The sequence below is a fragment of the Delphinapterus leucas genome, chromosome 14 (assembly GCF_059928025.1).
Source record: "Delphinapterus leucas isolate spDelLeu-1000000601 "Yukka" chromosome 14, BTC_Dleu_Yukka2, whole genome shotgun sequence".
Lineage (NCBI taxonomy): Eukaryota > Metazoa > Chordata > Mammalia > Artiodactyla > Monodontidae > Delphinapterus > Delphinapterus leucas.
This window is the reverse complement of record NC_143142.1, coordinates 2,178,879-2,198,177: the sequence shown is the minus strand read 5'-3', so window position 1 is coordinate 2,198,177 and position 19,299 is coordinate 2,178,879. Positions and strand designations below refer to the sequence as shown.

Here is a 19,299-nt window from a genome sequence, read left to right as displayed (position 1 = left end):
GGGACATTTGTATGGAAAGCAGTGACAATCTAGGGGAGAGAGCTTCCAAACAGAGAAATAGGAAGTGCAAAGGCCCTGTGGTAGCAGATGAAGGAATGGACTGGAGAGTGTCCATGTGGGGAGGGGGGCCCTGTGGATGGGTATTCAGGGAAGGGCCCTCTGAGGATGGGGCATGTGAACAAAGACCTGGATGGGAGAGGAAGCCAGTCCCTCCTGGAGGCAGGTGCCCCTAACAGAAGGAAGAACCAGTTTAGAGCCCCAAGCAAGACTGAGCTCGGCATGTCTGACCCAAAGGCCAGTGTGGCTGGGTGAGGTTGTTTGCAGAGGTAAGTGGGGGACGTCTTGCGGGCTGGGGGCTACTGGTACTGACTCTGACAGAGAAACTTGCTGGGGTTTAAAGCTGGGCAGTTAGAAAATTTTTTAACCATTTGGGGGGAGCCTGGAAGCAAAGATGAGACCACCGAGGGCACGGTTCCCACGCCAGCACCTCTCAGCCGTAAGTGGCAACAGAATCACGAGGAAGGCTTGTTAATGCAGAGCCCCGGGCACCATCCCAAGAGATCCCGGTTCAGCAGGTCTGTGCAGGGCATGCCTGAAAATCTGCATTTTGTACAAACTCACAGGTGGAGCTGCTAGTCCACAGACAGCACTGTGAGAAGGGCTGGTCCAGGCCAACGCCCCCTTTTCTAGAGTGGAGGAAACTCAGAGAGCTTAAGTGGTGCCCAGGGCCACTCCTTACAACAGAATCGGGCCAGTTTTGTAGACCCAGGTCAGTGCTCTCTTTTCCCGACCCCAAAACATCCCACCTGTGGCCAGACTGTGATATTCAGAGTTTCGCTAAAAATTTGAATTTAGAAAACAGATAAACTCTGGCCTCACCCATCACCCTCCCTTACAGTAAATATCCCCAGGTATTCAGTGTGTGTGTGTGTGTATGTGTGTGTGTGTGTGCGCACGCACACGCGCATGTGTGCATGTGTGTGCATGCGTGTGTGCATGCGTGTGCTTGTACGTATGTGCTCGTTGTGTGTACATGTGTGTGTGTGCACGTGTGTGTGTGTACCTTGGGGCACACACCCACCTTTCCATTCTGCTCCTCTGGGTAGGTCAGGTACCTAAGGAGGTGAGAAGCTGGACAGTTCTGTAATTCAACAGAACCAGATCAGAACCAAGATAAATATGAAGGGAGGGGACAATTGCTTTAGAAAATTACAGTTGAAGAATTCACGGTAACTTGCTCTGAGTATTTTTTCTTTTTCAAAGGCTTCATCTATCACTTTACCTACAAAATCTGGATTATGATTTTAAAGAGGTTTTGCCATCTTGGAATGAAAGGAACTAGGTCAAAAAGTGCTCGATTATGTGGTTTTCAGCTTTAAAAATTTCAGAAGCTGATGGGTTACAGAATACGGTCGACGAAACTCCTGCATGTGGCGCTCAGGACTCACAATGATTGACCAGCTTTCTTTTGACCCAGCAGTTTCTGACGTACCTGCCACCATCAACCAAGACCATATTTACCAATTTGTACCTAAACTAACTTGGGATTTTTCTGTCTGTTTCTCTCATTGTGTTTCCTTCTACTGGAAAGCTCTTCAGAGCAGCTGTCATAAACTTAATGGCCGTGGGCTGAATAGGAATCCACAAAGGTTTCTGCTTCTCCGTAAAAACATTAGACCCATCCTCTGGTGGATGAATGGATAAACAAAAGGTGGTCTATCTATACCATGTAATATTATTCAGCCATAAAAAGGAATGAAGCGCTGACACGTTCTACTACACGGATGAACCTTGAAAACATGATGCTGAGTGAAAGAAGCCAGACACGAAAGGACCACATGTGATTCCATTTATATGGAATGAACTGACTGGATGAATCCATAGAGACGGTAAGTAGATTTATGCTGGCCAGGGGCTGGAAAGGTGCGGGGGGTGGGATGGGGAGTGACGACGTAATAGGAACGGGGTTTTATTTTGGGGTGATGAGAATACTCTGGAACTAGATAGAGGTGTGGTTGCCCAGCACTGCAAATGTACTAAATGCCAATGAATTCTTCACTGTGAAATGGTTAATGTTATGTTATGTGAATTTCCCCTCAACGAAACAAAACAAACAACCACAATGAAATCTCATTAGACCCAGCAAATCTGGCACCTCATTCCTCTTGGTAAGGACGGCCTGGGACCCAGAAGTCACTGACCTTTTCAGGTACTGTTGTTTAGGCTCTTGTTTGCTACAGCTGCTGCTTCTGCTCCTATTCGGTGACCGGCCCACCTCTGATGTGTATTCCAGATGGTCTGGCCTTAGCATCATCAACAAGAAGACAGAGTGTATTTTATTCACAGCAGCTAGCAGGGTGCATCCAGCAGTCAGGATGTTCAGTTTTTGTTACTCAACTTCTAGAACCTGGCCTGTCCCTTCAGTGGCATCACCTGTCACTCCCCTACATGTCCCATCACTCCTGCTGGACCAACTGCAATTCCCTGACCACACTCTGTCCGTTCTTTCCCCATGGCTCCCTGCAAACCCCATTCAACACTTTAACAGCATCGTTTCCACGAAGCATCTTCCAACCCACCCTCCCTCCAAGCACTCAGAACATTTTTTGTACTCTGCTCACTTTCAGTGTTGATTCGCCCCCTTGACCCAGCTCCTGGGAGGAGAACCTACATCCGTTCCGTTTCCGGTTTCCAGAAGCAGACACGTACATCGCTGTTCCCCAAACTGATGCCACTGGGGTCCTGGTCGTGCTGTCAACATAGAAACTTAAAAGAAACAAGATTTCCCAAGCCTTCTCTCTCTGGGCTTTTCTTTTTAAGTTTTAGGTGAGCTTTGTGAGATGTGATGTTTGCAGCATCAGAAGAATGATGGGCTTTGCCTCCATCTGCTGTCTCACTTCTTTAGAAAACAGTTTCATACATTGCACACACCAAGACGCTCAGTGGTATTTCAGACAAGCACTGTGTCTTCAGCAGTTCCAAGAAGTATCAGGCATATAGAGAAAATAAACAGAGGGAAAATGTGTCAATTCTACCCTCTAACGTCCATTTGCGATATTTTTCTCCCTTACTTTGAGTTGAGGCTGTAAAGATATATTTCTTGTTCTACTGCGCCATCTGCTGGCAAAACTTCACAGAACATCTTTCTACTAAGATTTTACGTCCTCCCTGGGAAAGTTAAAGTTCATATTGTATTCCAAACTGAGCCCTTAAAAAACAAAAAAAAGGTGAAAACCTTTGTGAGGCCATTTCTCCCTCCAAACTACTCCTCGCTTCAAGCGTCTTGCCTTTTCTCATGAATTCTTTTTTTTTTACATCTTTATTGGAGTATAATTGCTTTACAATGGTGTGTTCGTTTCTGCTTTAAAACAAAGTGAATCAGTTATACATATACATATATCCCCATATCACCTCCCTCTTGCGTCTCCCTCCCACCCTCCCTATCCCACCCCTCTAGGTGGTCATAAAGCACCGAGCTGATCTCCCTGTGCTATGCGGCTGCTTCCCACTAGCTATCTATTTTACGTTTGGTAGTGTATATATGTCCACGCCACTCTCTCGCTTTGTCCCAGCTTCCCCTTCCCCCTCCCCATTCTTTAAGCATCGGAGGTGTGAGGATCACAGAGCTTGCCCCACATTTCTCAAACTTCTCTGAACAGAAGAATCACTTGGTGTTACTTGTTGAAAGAAAATTCCTTGCTGCCAGCCCAAACCTACAGAATCAGGGTTACCTGGGAATGTGTGTGTTTTCAGAAGTTCCCCCAGTGGGTTTTTTAATAATCAAGCTACTGTGGGAAACACTGAAATCTAGCCTGTTCCTTTCAGCTCACGGATGAGACTGCAGCCCTCTCCAACCCCCACCTCCACCGAAGTATACCCTCTTAATGAATAAGAAACAATATTTTTGCTGTATAAACGCCCCATTAAAGCCAGTCCCTAGACGCACTACCCCTACCCCCCATTATAAAGAAGTTATGGAATTATTACTGGACTTCACTAGTCACCTGGTCACCAACCGTCCCACTTCCCAGCCTGACAAATAATTCCGTTCTATTTTACAATATTTACAGTAGCTTTAACTGTGTTGATTTTTGCCCAGTGAGGAAATGAACTCCTGTTAAGGGCATCTAGCTAGCTCAGTGCCTCTGCTATCAGCGCAGACGCTGGACCACCTGCATCAGCGCCTTCTGCAGTTTGTCAGGGATGCAAATTAGTGGGTCCCACCTATGGAACCTGCTGACTCAGAGTCTCTAGCGGAGGCAGCGGCGCGATCTGTGGTTTAACCAGCCCTCCAGGTGACCCTGATGCAGGGCAAGTTTGAGAACCACTGTCATCCACAGGAACACGCATGCCCTCAGCACCCAGATTTGTTGATGTGGAAAGTTAAATGCGTAGGTACACACCCGCTGGCATTCTGGCTCTAGAATGCAGTTTTACTTCTTTGGGGGCAAAATTCAAATCTCATTTTCTTATTTGGTAAATGAGGTACCTTATCTTTTAAGGGGTCAGCCCAAAATTGAGTCCTTTTTTTTTTTTTTTTTAAAGAGTAGGCCTCAAAACACACACTTGGTCACAATTTCACGGTTTACCGAGGGCATGCTGCGTGCACAGACCTGCTCCACGAGCAGGAACGAGCCGAGCACACCTCAATCCTCGTCCACACCTTGTCATAGATGCTTCAGGTACAGCGGGAGGCTCGGGCAAGGAGTGGGCGGGGCCTGGCGAGGAAGGGGCGGAGCCTGGGCGGGGCTCATCTGGCCCTCCCTCTGCCTGTGCCCCACTGAAACCGCCATTGGCGCAGCAGCCAATCAGCGCGCAGCGCGGGCCGCCACCCGCCTCGCCGTTAGCTGGGTGTCACGTGCAGGGCAGTTTACCCCTTGAAGTCAGTGTCCATCCGCCCAGAAAAAGAGGACCCCGCCCACTTCCGTCGGCTCCCGCGCCACGCAATCGCCCACAGCGGACGGCGAGGTGAGAGCGGGCGGCGCGGCTCCGTGGTGCCGAGAGGCGCCGGGGTCCGTTTGGTCCCGCGTCGGGGCGCCAAGTCTCAAGTCCCGGCGCGGAGGGATCCGGCGTGAGATAACCGTTGGCAGCGCGGCGACAACTGTTAGTGCGGCTGGGGCGTTGGCGAGGCGGCGCGTCCTGTGAGGGCCTTGCTGCGGACTGGCACGGCGGTTCCTCTCCCGCTCCAGCCTGTGGGCCTGGTGAGGCCGCGGCCCTGCGGAGGGGTGGCCTCCACCGTGCGGTCGCTCAGCCCATCGGCGGCCCGGACTGCGGTGGCCTCTGCCCTCCTTGGGCGTGGGTGGGGGCGGGGTGGCCGGGCGGGCTGGGGGGCAGCGGCGAGCGGCTGCGCTTTTGGGGTGGACGCTAGTGTCCTTGCCCCCGGGGTGGACGTCGACTTGACCCGGACGTCCTTTGTAGCTGGTGCGGTACCTTTGAGCACCAGCTGGGTTTCTCGCTTCCAGGTGGTGGGGTAGCTTGTGGTCCAGCCTGGGGGATGCTGAAGTGGGGAGGACGCAGCTGAGCCCCGCACCTGTGCAGCGGGTGGCATGGGGTGGTCCTGCCCGTCCCGGCTTTGATGCCGTGGGTAGCGTCCTCCGGGGTCCTCGGGCTCAGCGATCATCAGAAGCCCCTGCAGCCTGCTGAGCACGAGCTTCTGGCTCAGGGCGGGGCGTGGGGCCCCCGTCCCGTTCGCGTTGGCATCACGTTCCAGGTGTTGCCCGTCAGGGATCACGCTTTGAGAACACTGCTGCCCTGGTTAAAAAGAACTCGCTCTTGGGGCGGCAGTTGAGCTCATTACTCGGTTTTTCACACACACCCAGTCACTGCTGGGTTGCCAGCTCTGGGCTTAGGTGCGAGGGACTGCCCTGATGAGCCGCCAGGTGTGGAGGAGCTCTTGAAGTGTGTGTGAGGGAGGGAGGGGGAGGCCGATCACCCGTGCCGTGCGGTTGGTGTAATCCGCGTGCACACAGCTTGGTCCTTAAAGGATAAGCTGGATCCTTCCATTTTAGAGAGGAGGGTAAGGCGCTTCAGCAAAGGATGTGCCGGGGGACAAAGTGAACCGTGGAATTTATCATGGCTGCTGAGTGGAGGAAAGCCACGTTTGCTAGAGTCTAAGGCAGAGGCCTCCGACTTTGATTCTGTCCCCCAGTAAGAGACCAGCATGTATGCCAGTGTGCTCAGCGTGTAAGTTATGTATGTATAGCCGTGGTCATGGTCTACATAGTACAAATACAGAATACTTTATAATGGTATGAAAAAATCGAATATGCTGGCGCCTCCGCAGGCCATATCGTGGAACCTTCTTGGGGAGTTGCTTGACTTGGGTTGGTTTTTACAGTGCGGTGAGCTAATGTATTTTTAGTCCTTTAGAACATGCTAGGAAGTCAGAGAGGTCTTTGAAGAGACAAAGTGGAGAGTGTCGTTAGATTTGTGTTTCTAGGAAGCTTGCCGTGGAACAAAAACTTGCAGAAGCTGAGAAAACAGACAAAAAAGATATCCTGACTTAAAGCAGAGTGATCTCAACTGTAAATAACGTCATACTCCGCCCCTCTTTGGAAGCTGCAGTCGTCTCACCTTGAATTGAACATCAAATCCAAGCTCATTACACTTCAGTCACACTAGGCGTCTTTCCTTTCTGCAGACAAGCCGAGCTGTCAGCCCTTAGTCACGGGTTGTTCCCTCTTTCCGAAGAGTGGAACCACCTACCTTCCAGTTCCTAGTCCTCCAGTGTTAGCTTCATCGCAGACAGACCTCTTCAGTGTGTAACTTAGCTTCTGCTTTCCTCTCTGTAAGAACATGCTTCTTAGTTCCTTTGTTAGACTTGAGAATTTGTAGTTTATCTGCCTTTTCCACCGGGGCTCACATGGGTGGAATTCTCATGGTGTGCCAGGTATTTTGTGAGCCTTTATGTGTGTTCTCATTGAGCCGCACAATTGACCTGTGTGGTGTAGGTTATTACAACTGTTTTACAAATAAAGATGTGAGTTTTGGGTTATGGGATTTGCTCAAGGTCACTTACATGAAGGAGTAGCGTTCAGACAGTCTAGCTCTGAGGTCTCTCCCGGTGATAACCTGATGATACTGCTTTCTAGCCTGTGGTTGGAGGTGACTGGGTGGGGAACCTCTATACATAGTACTAACAACCTATTTGATGCCTGACACAGATCCTGGCTCACGTTAGGTACTCACTCATTACACATGGTGGTGTTGGGTGTTGAAGAAATGGAGAGAATTGTTGATCAGATGTGGTAGGCGTAGTAAAGGAGTAGTCTAGAGACGAATGACTCAGTCGATTTTCTTTAGAGACGAAGTGGATGCCCCTCACCAAGAATGAAATTATGGGACATAAATGATGTGGTAGAAAAGATTAAGCTACACATGGAATTGTGGGAAGATCCTGGAAGATACAGTAACGTATGTATAAGAATTATGTAAAGAGCCTGGCATAAAACTGGCCATTGGTGCCCTCTTTCATAGTAGGTTACACATCCAGATGTGAAAGAAAGAACTAGTCACCAGCACCTTCAGCCTCTTAACAGTTTTATCCTCCTAAATCTCTTTATAATAAATAATCCCTTTGAAAAATGAAATAGGTCTTCCACTTCAGTGCCACCACCCAGCACAGGAGCACTTAAGTTTATCGAAGGTGGGGATATTGCCTTTGACTGTATGTTAAGAGGTTAGAAAAGTATGGGATTACCCAGGAGCTTATTTTAGAATCTCAACCAAATCCCTTTAAAGGTAACGCTGTAGAAACACTCAAATATAACAGTGAACATTGAGTATTGTCTTCATGATTATTTCCTCTCAAGAAAAAGAAGAATGACTGGGAGAGCCAGAGCGAGAGCAAGAGGAAGGGCTCGTGGTCAGGAGGCGGTGCAGTGCGTGGGCGCCGCTGCAGTGAGTGCTTTCCCCTGTCCACGGCCGAGGCGTCTTAGAACACAGTGTTCTTAATCCCTCCTCAGCTTGCACTGGCAAAAAGGAGGCTAGGAACCGTGTCCTGTGAAGGGATAAGGGCTCCAACCAGGAAGCTGACGTTCTGTGTCCTGTGGATATTGGAAGCTGGTGCTTGCCTTCAGTTGGCGACCCTTCTTGAAGAAATTTCTTTCTGAGGATAAAATATTTGATTACTAATTTAGATCGGTTTTGGTTAAATGCCCTGGACTTGTTTGAGTAGTTATTGCCTCTGATACCTGTGACCTTTTGACGTGAAAAGAATGCTGTTCTTCATTTGCATATAACTGCAGAGTCAGCAGCCTGGTTATATTCAGCCTAGACTGCAGCCGCCACCAGACGAGGGGGAGTTAGTTGCACGCGGACGACAGAGAGGAACAGTAGGAGCGACAGCCAAGCCACAAGGTGAAGGGAGAGTGAAGGGGCTGCGTGCGTGCGTGCGTGTGTGTGTGCGCGCGCGCGTGCGCACTGGCAGCGTTCGATGTGCATGGCGACCAAAGCTCTGTACAAGGAGAAAGGACCCCCAGCAGTCCTTGAAAGTGTAGCCGCATCTCCCGCAAACCGTGCAGCCTGCCCTTGAGTGCAGGGCCACAGGATTGCTTTCCTCCTTGGAAATGAACTCCAGCCTACCAGAGCCCCACACTTGCTGTTCCAAAGCAAATTCTAAACTGATTATAATTTGCTTATTATGCATTAATCATTTTAGAACATTCCCTTGGCATCTTTAGTGACTTCATCAAAGCTGTACCAACTTTTACATTTGTAACTTTGACTTAGAAAACATTTTCACATGTGTTGTTTTGGTTCATCCTGTTTCTCAGTTGGCAAAAACTGAGGTCAAAGTTGTGACAGCCAGTAGAGTCAGAACACCGGTTCTGATTCCAAAACTTGTGCTTTTTCACTGCATTGTTGCGAAAAGTAATTAATTGGATGCTTGGTGTAAGATTCTTCTACAGTTATTAAGTTTGGTTTTGGTATAGGAAAAGCAGACCCATGTATACATAGGGAGAATTAATATAGTCACATTGGCTTTTAAACCCTGGGATGGGTGTGGGAAATGGGCAATAAAATAGTGTTGACGCAAAGGGAAAACTAGAAAACAAACCTGGTTCCTTGCTTTATGCGTTGCACTACATTTCCATGTACTCCGAATATTTAGTCATAACCAATGAAATCCATAAAATTAGAAGAAAACATGAATGAATCTAAAATGAACTTGAAGTGGTGTGAATCAAGCTATGACAAATAACGTCAGTGTCAGAAGACAACCTGGGAACTTAACTGAAATGATGGAAGAGCTCATTTCTCTGATACACAGAGCAGTCTTATGAATCTGTGATATTAACAAGCTGCTGGCCAAGTGGACAAAGGAAAGGGCAAAGCAGTGAAAGATACAAAGGCCAGTAAAATGTTAAGCCTTATCATTAAGTTTAAATTAAACTGAAACATTTTTTTAAACAGAATAAACATCTGTTTATTCTCCATTTTACTTTTTGCCAATGTTGGCAATTGTGAAACTGGAATTTGTGCTCCCCGTGGGATTGTACTAGCTTTCGGATGGCATTTTGTAATGTGTAGCAGCAGCACACTTTTATTAGCAGTACATTCAGGGTAGTGCACCCAGACCCTGGAAACCCCTACCCAATAAGAGGTAAAGCCCACTGTGCTTTAACAATAGAGTACCATTTAGCCATTTTCAAGAATGTAAAGACTTGACTGAAATGAAAGCAGCTTGTAAAACAGCTTTGTGTTTTTAGTAAATACGTGTTATGTGTGTGTATATATTTTCTGTATAGAAAATTTTGGGGAAGAATACATCAGTGGTTAATAGTGCTTCATTTGAAGAATCTATTAGAAGACAAGGGGCCTTTTATTTGTTGCTTTATGTATCTAATTACGTCTGTTGCTTTTGTGGTACTACAGGATGTTTCAAACTTCAAAGTGCCTGATGACAATTCTTTTATGGGAATTAATCTCCTTAAATTTATAGGATTTTATCCAGTCACTTTGTCTAGATGCCTCAGTTCTTTCTTTTTTAAATTACCCATTGAATCCAAAAAGTGAACAGGGGGGTACAATCTGTTCTATTAGAATAAATATATCACAGTAAATTACAAATGTTTCTAATAATAGAAACTTGCATGCGTTTTAAATATACAAGCCAAGTGAGAATTCTGTATCCAGCATTATAGCAGGCTAGATATCCTCCAACTAAATACCTTTAATGTGCTAAATTTTAAAATATCTTTTTAAAATTCGTCTGATCTGGCTAGAGAGTTGGAAAATCTTCAGAGGCCAGAAATGACAAGAATAAATCCAGAGTGGGAGTCAAGTGCTGAAACCAGCGACTCCAAAAATCACCTCTAGGTCACTTGCTTTTATTATTTTTACCCAGTTTTATTGAGGAAATAATTGACACACATCACTGTCTAAGTTTAAGGCATACAGCATGATGGTTTGATTTACATGTATTGTGAAATGATTACCACATTAGGTTCACCTAACACCCACCTTCTGATGAAGATACCATCAAAAGAAAAGAGGAAAAGAATGTTCTCCTTGTATGAGAACTCTTTGGATTCACTCCCATAATAAGTTTCCTGTATATCATTACAGCAGTGTTAGCTATAGTCATCATGTTGTGTATTTTATCTCTAGTACTTATTTATCTTATGACTGCAGGTTTGTACTTTCAGACACTTTCCTCCAATTCTCCCTTCCCTACCCTCTGCCTCTGGTAGCAAGTCTGATCTCTGTTTCTGTGAGTTTGGTTTGGGGTTGTTTTTTGTTTGTTTGTTTTTAGGTTCCACATGTAAGCAAGATAATACAGTATTTGTCTTTCTCTGTCTGACTGATTTCACTTAGGATAATGCCCTCAGGGCCCATCCATGTTGTCACAAGTGGTCGGGTTTCCTGTTTTTATTATTTCCTGAATAATAATCCATTATATATATGCACCACAAACCCTTTTATCCATTCATCCATCAATGGACAACTGAAGTTGTTTCCATGTCCTGGCTATTGTCAGTAATGCTGCTACCAACATGGGGGTGCAGATATCTTTTTGAGTGAGTATTTTCATTTCATTTGGATATATTTCCAGAAGTGGGATTGCTGGATCATATGGTGGTCCTATTTTTAATTTTTTAAGGAGCCTCCATACTGTTTTCCATAGTGGCTGCACCAATTTAAAATGCCACCAGCAGTGCACAGGGATTCTCTTTTCTCCTCATCCACGCCAGCCTTTGTTATGTTGTCCTTTTGATGGTGGCCATTCCGACAGGCGTGAGGTGACAGCTCATTGTGGGTTTAATTTGCATTTCCCTAATGACTAGTGCTGTTGAGCATCTTTTCCTGTGCCTGTTAGTCTTTCATGTGTCGTCTTTGGAGAAATGTCTGTTCAGGTCTTTTGCCTGTTTTTTAAATTGGCTTATTTGGTTTTTTGCTATTGAGTTGTATGAGTTCTTCGTATATTTTGGATATTAACCCCTTATCATATGTAAAGTTTGCAAATATTTTTCCCATTCTGCAGGTTGTATTTTCACCTTGTTGACGATTTCTTTTGCTGTCCAGAAGTTTTTTATAGTCCCACCTGTTTATCAACTATTCTGTTGCTTGTGCTTTAGGTGTCATGTCTTAAAAAAAAAAAAAAAAAAAATCATTACCAAGATCCCGTGTCAGGAGCTTTTCGTTTTGTTTGTTTTGTTCTAGGAGTTTAATGGTTTCAGGTCTTACATTTAAGTCTTTAATGTATTTCAAGTTAATTTTTGTAAGTGGTGTAAGATAGGGGTCCAGTTTCATTCTTTTACATGTGAATATCCAATTATCCCAGCACCCTTCATTGAAGAGGCTGTCTTTTTTTTTTAACATCTTTATTGGAGTATAATTGCTTTACAGTGTTGTGTTAGTTTCTGCTCTGCAACAAAGTGAATCAGCTATACATATACATATATCCCCATATCCCCATATCCCCTCCCTCTTGCGTCTCCCTCCCTCACACCAGTCAGAATGGTCATCATCAAAAAATCTACAAACAGTAAATGCTGGAGAGGGTGTGGAGAAAAGGGAACCCTCTTGCACTGTTGGTGGGAATGTAAATTGATATAGACACTATGGAGAACAGTATGGAGGTTCCTTAAAAAACTAAAAATAGAACTACCATACAACCCAGCAATCCCACTCCTGGGCATATACCCTGAGAAAACCATAATTCAAAGAGACTGTCTTTTTTTCCATTGAATATTATTGGTTCCTTTGTCAGATACGAGTTGACCACGTATTCCTGGGCTCTTGATTCTGTTCCATTGGTCTATGTGTCTGCTTTTGTGCCGGTATCATACTGTTTTGATTACTGTACCTTTACAGTATAGCTTGAAATCAGGAAGTGTGATGCCTCTTGCTTTGTTCTTCACAGTTCTTTTGAAACTTAGAATATTTGACATGTTCAGCTGTGTTCAACAGAGCAAAATTTCATTGAATTAAAACTCTGGGCAAAAAGATGCGCTGAAGCTGTTTTTTAAAAAAACATATCTTTATTATTGTAGCATTAAAATGCAAATAAAATTTCTGGAAACACTTAAATCTAAACATTCTTTGTATTGATCTTCACTAATACTTTTTTAACAGTTCTCATGAATTTAAATTTAATTCTGTGAAACTTAGTTCCCTACCTATGAAAAGGTATATATTGCATCTTTATAGATGAGGGCCACTGTGAAGATCAAGAGATACTCAGGGTCACAAATACAAGGCCTGACTTTACCGCCTTTCACTGGTCTTGTAAGTATCATATCTGAGAAGTGCTTCTCACAGTAAATGTTCAAGTATCTACTATGTTTTAGAAATTAAAATGCCGACCTTAACAGATTTACCGTTAATGAGCCCTTGTTTAAGACCTCGATTTTTCACTGTGTGAAGGGGGATAGGGTTCCATTGCAGGACTCTTAAATGGAACAGCAGCATGATCGATGGGATTCGTGTTTTTAATAAAGCGCTCTGGCAGCTGTCTGGAAGGGGAATTAGCAAGGTTTCCAGTTGTATCCATTTTGAAATGTGCCATCTTTCTAGATTGACAGTTAATCAAGTTTTGGCTAAAATGTTAATAATAGCGGTGCTATATGTAGAGAGGGGAGCAAACTTCATCATTGTTTATATTCAGAAACTTGCAATCAGGTTTTCACATCCAAAACTGATACTTTTTTAAGAGAAACTCAATACCTGACCTTTGTTAATGTAATTAATCCATGGATACCTTAAGCTGAAAGACTTTGGGATAAAAAGTTCACTAAGGGAGACAAATATAAACAGTTGCATATTAAGACTTTTAATATAGAGCCCCTGAAAATCATGAGGCACAAGAACCAACATATTTAGCAGGACCTTTAAAGCGCCTTATAAACGAAGTTCTCATTTAAAACTTACTACATCCTGTAAAATTTATTATAATCAATTTTTCAGGTGAAGAAATTGAAGCTCACATTAAAATAACATATGTTTTGTTGAAGCTGTGTTACTTCTCCTCCAGAAGCTGGCAGTTCTGGGCTAGTTCTGGCATTTGTGGTCAGAAGAGGACTGGGCTCTCATCTTTTTGTTCTCTCCTCCCAAGTCCATGACCTCCGTCATTAAGACTTATGTTTTGTTCAGAATGTCTGCTTGAGCTCCCTCCTGCCATCACATCCAGATTCCAGGCAAGATTGGCAGCTAGGGGCCTGGACAACAGAAAAGCCAGCTGTTGACTCCCCTATGGCGCTTTCCCAGACATTTCATCCAGTAATTTCTGCATAAGTCTCTTAGGCCCTCCTTACCTGCAAGGAAGGTGGAAATTCTAGTCTTTTAGCTGTATTACTCCCCAAATAAACTTTTAAAATAAGAATGAAAGATTGGTTATTGGGTAGTCAATAGTCTCTGCTACACAAGATAACGTGCCTATTAACTAAAAGCTAGAACTTAACACTTGACTACAAAGCCCATGTTCATTCTTTGGCCCACATCATACTATTGATATGAGATACTTCATAATATATTTCATGCATATTAAAGGACTTAATAATTTAGGATATTTTAGCCACAGCTTTTACAAGTAAGCATGAACTGATGGTTAACCTATCCCAGTAGATGTGTATCATGGCCACGGAATATACACAGGCCCATCCCATCTGCTCTGCTGGTCCGTAAGGGAAATTACATTTTAGACTTAACGTTTTCTAATTCAGGTTGCACATTTAAATCATATGAACTACCAATTCCTACAGCTATAATTACATCATAAAAATTGTGAAAAATACTGATATTAAGGTCCACGGGTGGTTATCAGACCTAGAGACAGAAAAATAATTACCCAGTCAATACACATGTGCTCCTGAGTTCTTGAATCACTCCAGTTGTCTTGATCTTGTAAAGGTATACATGTCTTGTGAAGGAGCTGAGTTTGCCTAGGGCAGTGACAAGAAGGGCTTCACAGAAGAGGTTATGGCTGAGAAGTTGTTCTCTCCTTTGGCTGGCAGCTACCTGAAGCATTCTGATGGGATTGTTATACTCTAGCACCTCAGGAGCCTTTGGGTTTCAGGTAGTAGAGTACTTTGGGAATCGTCATTCTTTATTTCATGCTGCATATTACTTAGATGTATAATTTTCTTCTTTTTTTCCTTTTTTTTTTTTTTTTTTTTTTTAAGAACTCCAGATATCTGCTGGATTTCACGAGTTATCATTAGCAGACAGAGGAGGTCGTCGTAGAGACTTTCATGATCTTGGTGTGAATACAAGACAGAACCTAGATCATGTTAAAGAATCAAAAACAGGTAGGTTAATTATTAAAAGTACAGTTTTCAAGTACGCAGGACAGTGAATTGAAGCACTTTAATTTTGGTATTTATTTGTACGATGCATTACTAGGGTGAAGGAGCACATTTGGTCCAGGATTTTGCATGGATGGCTTTTCCATTTTCCTCTCTCCCTTTTGGTTTTGAAATAGGTTATAGATGTCATTAGCTGCACTGAAATGTTGTTTTACTACATAGATCACTTTTTTCTTTTAAAGCTTTTTGCTGTAAAGAGATTTCATTGGTTCGGTTGTAAATTACTCAGTCTAGGGAGGATTTATTTCTAAATGGATGCTTTTGGTAATTTACCTAAGTGGAATAGTCTCCAGCGTCAGATGTCTGAGGACTTTTGTGTTGCCTGCTGCTTTTAACCCCTTGCTTACAGAACTGTGTCTGCCTTGTCATGGCAGTGAGGATTTCAAGGAGGAATAAACTTGGTATTTCATTAATTGAATGTGACTTACTTTTACAGGTTCTTCAGGTACTACAGTAAGGCTGAGCACTAACCATTTTCGATTGACATCCCGTCCCCAATGGGCCTTATATCAGTATCACGTTGACTATAACCCGTTGATGGAAGCCAGAAGACTCCGCTCAGCTCTTCTTTTTCAACATGAAGATTTAATTGGAAGGTGTCATGCTTTTGATGGAACGATATTATTTTTACCTAAAAGACTACAGCACAAGGTTATTTCCGTTGTCGGGTTGGGGAGAGGGAGATGGGGAGTTCTACCTCAAAGCTAAACTGCCACAGTCTGGGGTAGCTTTAGAGAAACCCCAGTGGTCTCCTGTCTCTTAGGACTTGTAATACACCCATGGGTGTATTTGGCATTATTATACCATTCTCAGATCCACCTGAGTGACTTAACGATTACAATCAAGTAATAAGAAGGCACTTAATCACTCTTGTCTCATGCCCATCCTGTTACTCTTTTCTCATAGTCATTCTTTTTTTTTTTTTTAATCTAAAACTTTTCCATACTTTTCACTGTTGCCTTATTCAATAGGCTTATGTGATTGGCCCTATTTTAACAAAATTAAAAGTTTGGTTTTCCACCACTCTGGCTTCAGGTTACCGAAGTTTTTAGTCAGACCCGAAATGGAGAGCATGTGAGGATAACTGTCACCTTGACAAATGAGCTCCCGCCCACATCACCAACTTGTTTGCAGTTCTATAATATTATTTTCAGGAGGTATGTTGGCATTTTTTAACATTGTATTAAGAAATCTTAAACATAATCAGAAGTTGAAAGACATGTACAATAAGTACCTGTATACTTAGTACCTAGATTTTACAATGGTTGGCTAGGATCATTGGGTTACCCTGAGTTTTAATCGTTTTTAGGTGCGGTGTACTGGTATAAGTCTCATTTATTTGCTTTAAGCGAGCGTCATGTCTTTCACTTCCCTATTTGTGTTGAGATTAGATCTTTCAGATCCCATTTGAGCTTATGTTAAGAGCACACGTTCTCTCAGCACTTTAACTTTATATTCCTTCTGTCCCACAGGGGGCGCCAGTTCAGGAAGCGGGACAGAGGTTAGGTCCGTTCCGATTTACTTCTTCCATCGTAGGACACGTATAGTGCGTGCTCTGTGATTGGCTTTCAGTGTGGGTGCTGTGTTTTCCAAGCCCAAAGTTGTTGGACACAAGTTCTGTGAAGGCCCCCGCCCCTGCCGTCCCCCTGCTGAGTGGGAAGCAATCTGGATGAGCCTGAGCTTGGCATGAGCATAGTGAGACCTAATTCTTGGATTTGTAATTTACCTAAGTTGGTCATGAGTTAACTTGTCACTGACTCATTTTGGTGGATACTTGTTTGAATAAATGTAATGGAAGATTTATTTTTCTGTAAATGATGGGTTGGCAGACTTTTTTTTGCAAAGGACCAGATAGTAAACATGTGAGGTTTTGCAGGCCATGTGGTCTGTGTCCCAACTGTTCAACCCTGCTGTTGGATCGCAGAAACAGTCATTGGACGTGTATGATCATGGCTGTGTGCCAGTAAAGCTCTGCTGATGGACACTGAAATTTGAATGTCACATGATTCATGCATCATTAGTCTTTTGATTTTTTTTCCAGACCTTTAAAAAAATGTAAAAAGAAAAAATAGTTCCTAGGCCATACAGCAGGTAGGCTGGATGTGGCCCCCCTATGAGCCATAGTTTGCCAACTCCTGCTCTAAACAACATGCCATTGTGATTGTAGTATTAGAGATACTTATCAATACTCATTTCTCTATTCTGACCTTTCAAATTCTAGGCTTTTAAAGATGATGAATTTGCAGCAGATTGGACGGAATTATTATAACCCAAGTGACCCGATTGATATTCCAAATCATAGGTTTGTATGAAGTGGAAAGTTTCTGTTCCTTAGGTTTAATCACAGACTTGGATAGTGATGCTCTGTTTTGAAATGATCAGATTCACTCTGGCCGCTAGTGGTACCCATCACATTAAGTGAACATTTAACCTGGCTTAAATAATAAAGGAGACATCCCAGAATTTTTGGATTTAAAAAAATCATGTGATATTTATCTGTCATGGGGGAAAAGCATAAAGACTTATCCAACACAAAGTTTGTATTTGCTCTTAGGTAACAAAATTCATCAGCTAGTGACGATTGCTTCAAAAGTCACTGCAGTGTATCAGGATTGCAGCTCAGGTGGTTTAGGTTTATTATAATAAATGTAGATGCTTTCAATTAGATTTTTCAAGTCTTAGATCAATATAAGTAATAAAATTTAATAAATTTAGTGTATTTAAAATGGAACTTATAAAGTTATTATATTATTATAAACATTCATTGTTGAAGATCTTAAAAAGATCAGTCTTTATCTGGAACCCTGTAAAACCTGAAGCTAAGTAAATGTACTCAAAGACTTGTACTATTGACCCAGTTAATAAATGTAAAAACCATAACTTGATATATACAAAACATGTTTGGATATTCATAGAGGTTACTTCATGGCATTCATTGTCTTTGACAGGTTGGTGATTTGGCCTGGCTTCACTACTTCTATTCTTCAGTATGAAAATAACATCATGCTTTGCACTGATGTCAGTCATAAAGTCCTTCGAAGTGAAACTGTTTTAGATTTCATGTTCAACTTGTTTCATCAAACTGAAGAACATAAATTTCAAGAACAAGTTTCTAAAGAGCTGATAGGTTTAATTGTTCTCACCAAGTAAGGCTTTTAATAATGCACAATAATTTTACAAGTCTGAAGATATTGAGGCTTTCTAGTCCTATAATGTTAGATGGAGAGAAAGTAGGGTTTAAAGTTGAGAGGTGGGAATAGCACAAAAACAGGGGAGGGATATTTATAACCTTTTTCTCAAGAGCAAAAGTTTTGGGGGAATATACTCATCTTAAAAGGAGAAATAGCCAATGATTTCTGTTCTTTTTAGTTTTAACTTTATTTTCTAATAGTTTAGTTAACTTCCCCATCTAGTGTATAGCATAGTCTTTAAGAAATTATTTTCCCTTTATCTTTCCATAATATTGTATATTACCAAATGAGTTGAAATTTTATTTTTTAGAGAGTATATAGTGTCTAGCCCCGCTTTTTAACAACATTTCTACATATTTTAATCAAATACCAATAAAATCTCAACTCCATAGGTATAACAATAAAACATACAGAATAGACGATATTGACTGGGACCAGAATCCAAAGAGCACCTTCAGGAAAGCTGACGGCTCTGAAGTCAGCTTCTTAGAGTACTACAGGAAGGTAAGGTGCTACTGTGGACTCTTATCTTCGTACTGGGAAGGGCTGAGACCTTAGGGGAAATCTCTACAGGAAGGTAAGGTGCTACTGTGGACTCTTATCTTTGTACTGGGAAGGGCTGAGACCTTAGGGGAAATCTGAAGCGTCTTCAGTAGAATTTTCTAACAGGTGTGCATGTGGAACACGTTGCTTTTGAAGCTGTCTATAAATGTGTTTGTTAAGGCGGTCACGGCATAATTAGCTCATTAGCAAATGAGCTGTGCCCGGTCCTGGTTCCTTTTCTGCAGTAGAATACAAGGTTACATTTGAACTTCAGCACGTGGAGGACCAGTAGGAAAACAGTGCAAGTTAACAGTTTAGCATATACTGTCTCTTACTCTGTAGCCAGCACTTTTTGTAAACTTCATCTGGCGGCGTGGGCTAGAGATCTTTGAACCCTTAGCATCCGTTGTGATAAATCTGCAGATGGGTTAACTCTTACTTTTGTTTTACATGCTGACAGAGTGAGACAGACTTGTCTCATGTGGGCTAGATCAGGTTATTGGGTGGCCCCCAGCCCCAGTTTTATAAAGATGATTCTAGCTGTTGGCACAGTGATCACTAAACTGACAAAGACACGAGAGACAAATAGCAAGAAAGAGCAGCCACTGACTAGAAGAGAATAAAATGTTTCTCCAGGAAGGCATCAGAACATTGCTGTAGTGTTCAGAGAGAAGCAGATCTGCCCCTATATTCTTAGAAGGTCTCGTTCCATTTGATGTGCTCTGTTAAAAGTGCAGAAAAAGTATTTAAAGAAAACA

At 42.9% G+C, this 19,299-nt stretch overlaps 1 protein-coding gene across 2 annotated transcripts in view; it reads left to right on the top strand.

Annotated features, from left to right (window-relative positions):
* Positions 1–4,982: 4,982 nt before the first annotated feature.
* Positions 4,983–19,299, top strand: part of PIWIL1 (piwi like RNA-mediated gene silencing 1) — a 31,234-nt gene continuing 16,917 nt past the window's right edge. Inside the window, exons 1-9 of one of the 2 annotated variants that reach the window (XM_089894334.1) lie at positions 4,983–5,201; positions 7,303–7,899; positions 8,247–8,358; positions 14,625–14,750; positions 15,244–15,458; positions 15,843–15,964; positions 17,029–17,109; positions 17,756–17,953; positions 18,391–18,502. In XM_089894334.1, the coding sequence (XP_089750460.1) occupies positions 7,822–7,899; positions 8,247–8,358; positions 14,625–14,750; positions 15,244–15,458; positions 15,843–15,964; positions 17,029–17,109; positions 17,756–17,953; positions 18,391–18,502 (1,044 nt within the window). In that variant the 5' untranslated portion in view covers positions 4,983–5,201; positions 7,303–7,821. Of the gene's footprint in view, positions 5,202–5,314; positions 7,900–8,246; positions 8,359–14,624; positions 14,751–15,243; positions 15,459–15,842; positions 15,965–17,028; positions 17,110–17,755; positions 17,954–18,390; positions 18,503–19,299 lie in introns of those variants that run through there. The other variant, XM_089894335.1, reaches the window with a different exon arrangement.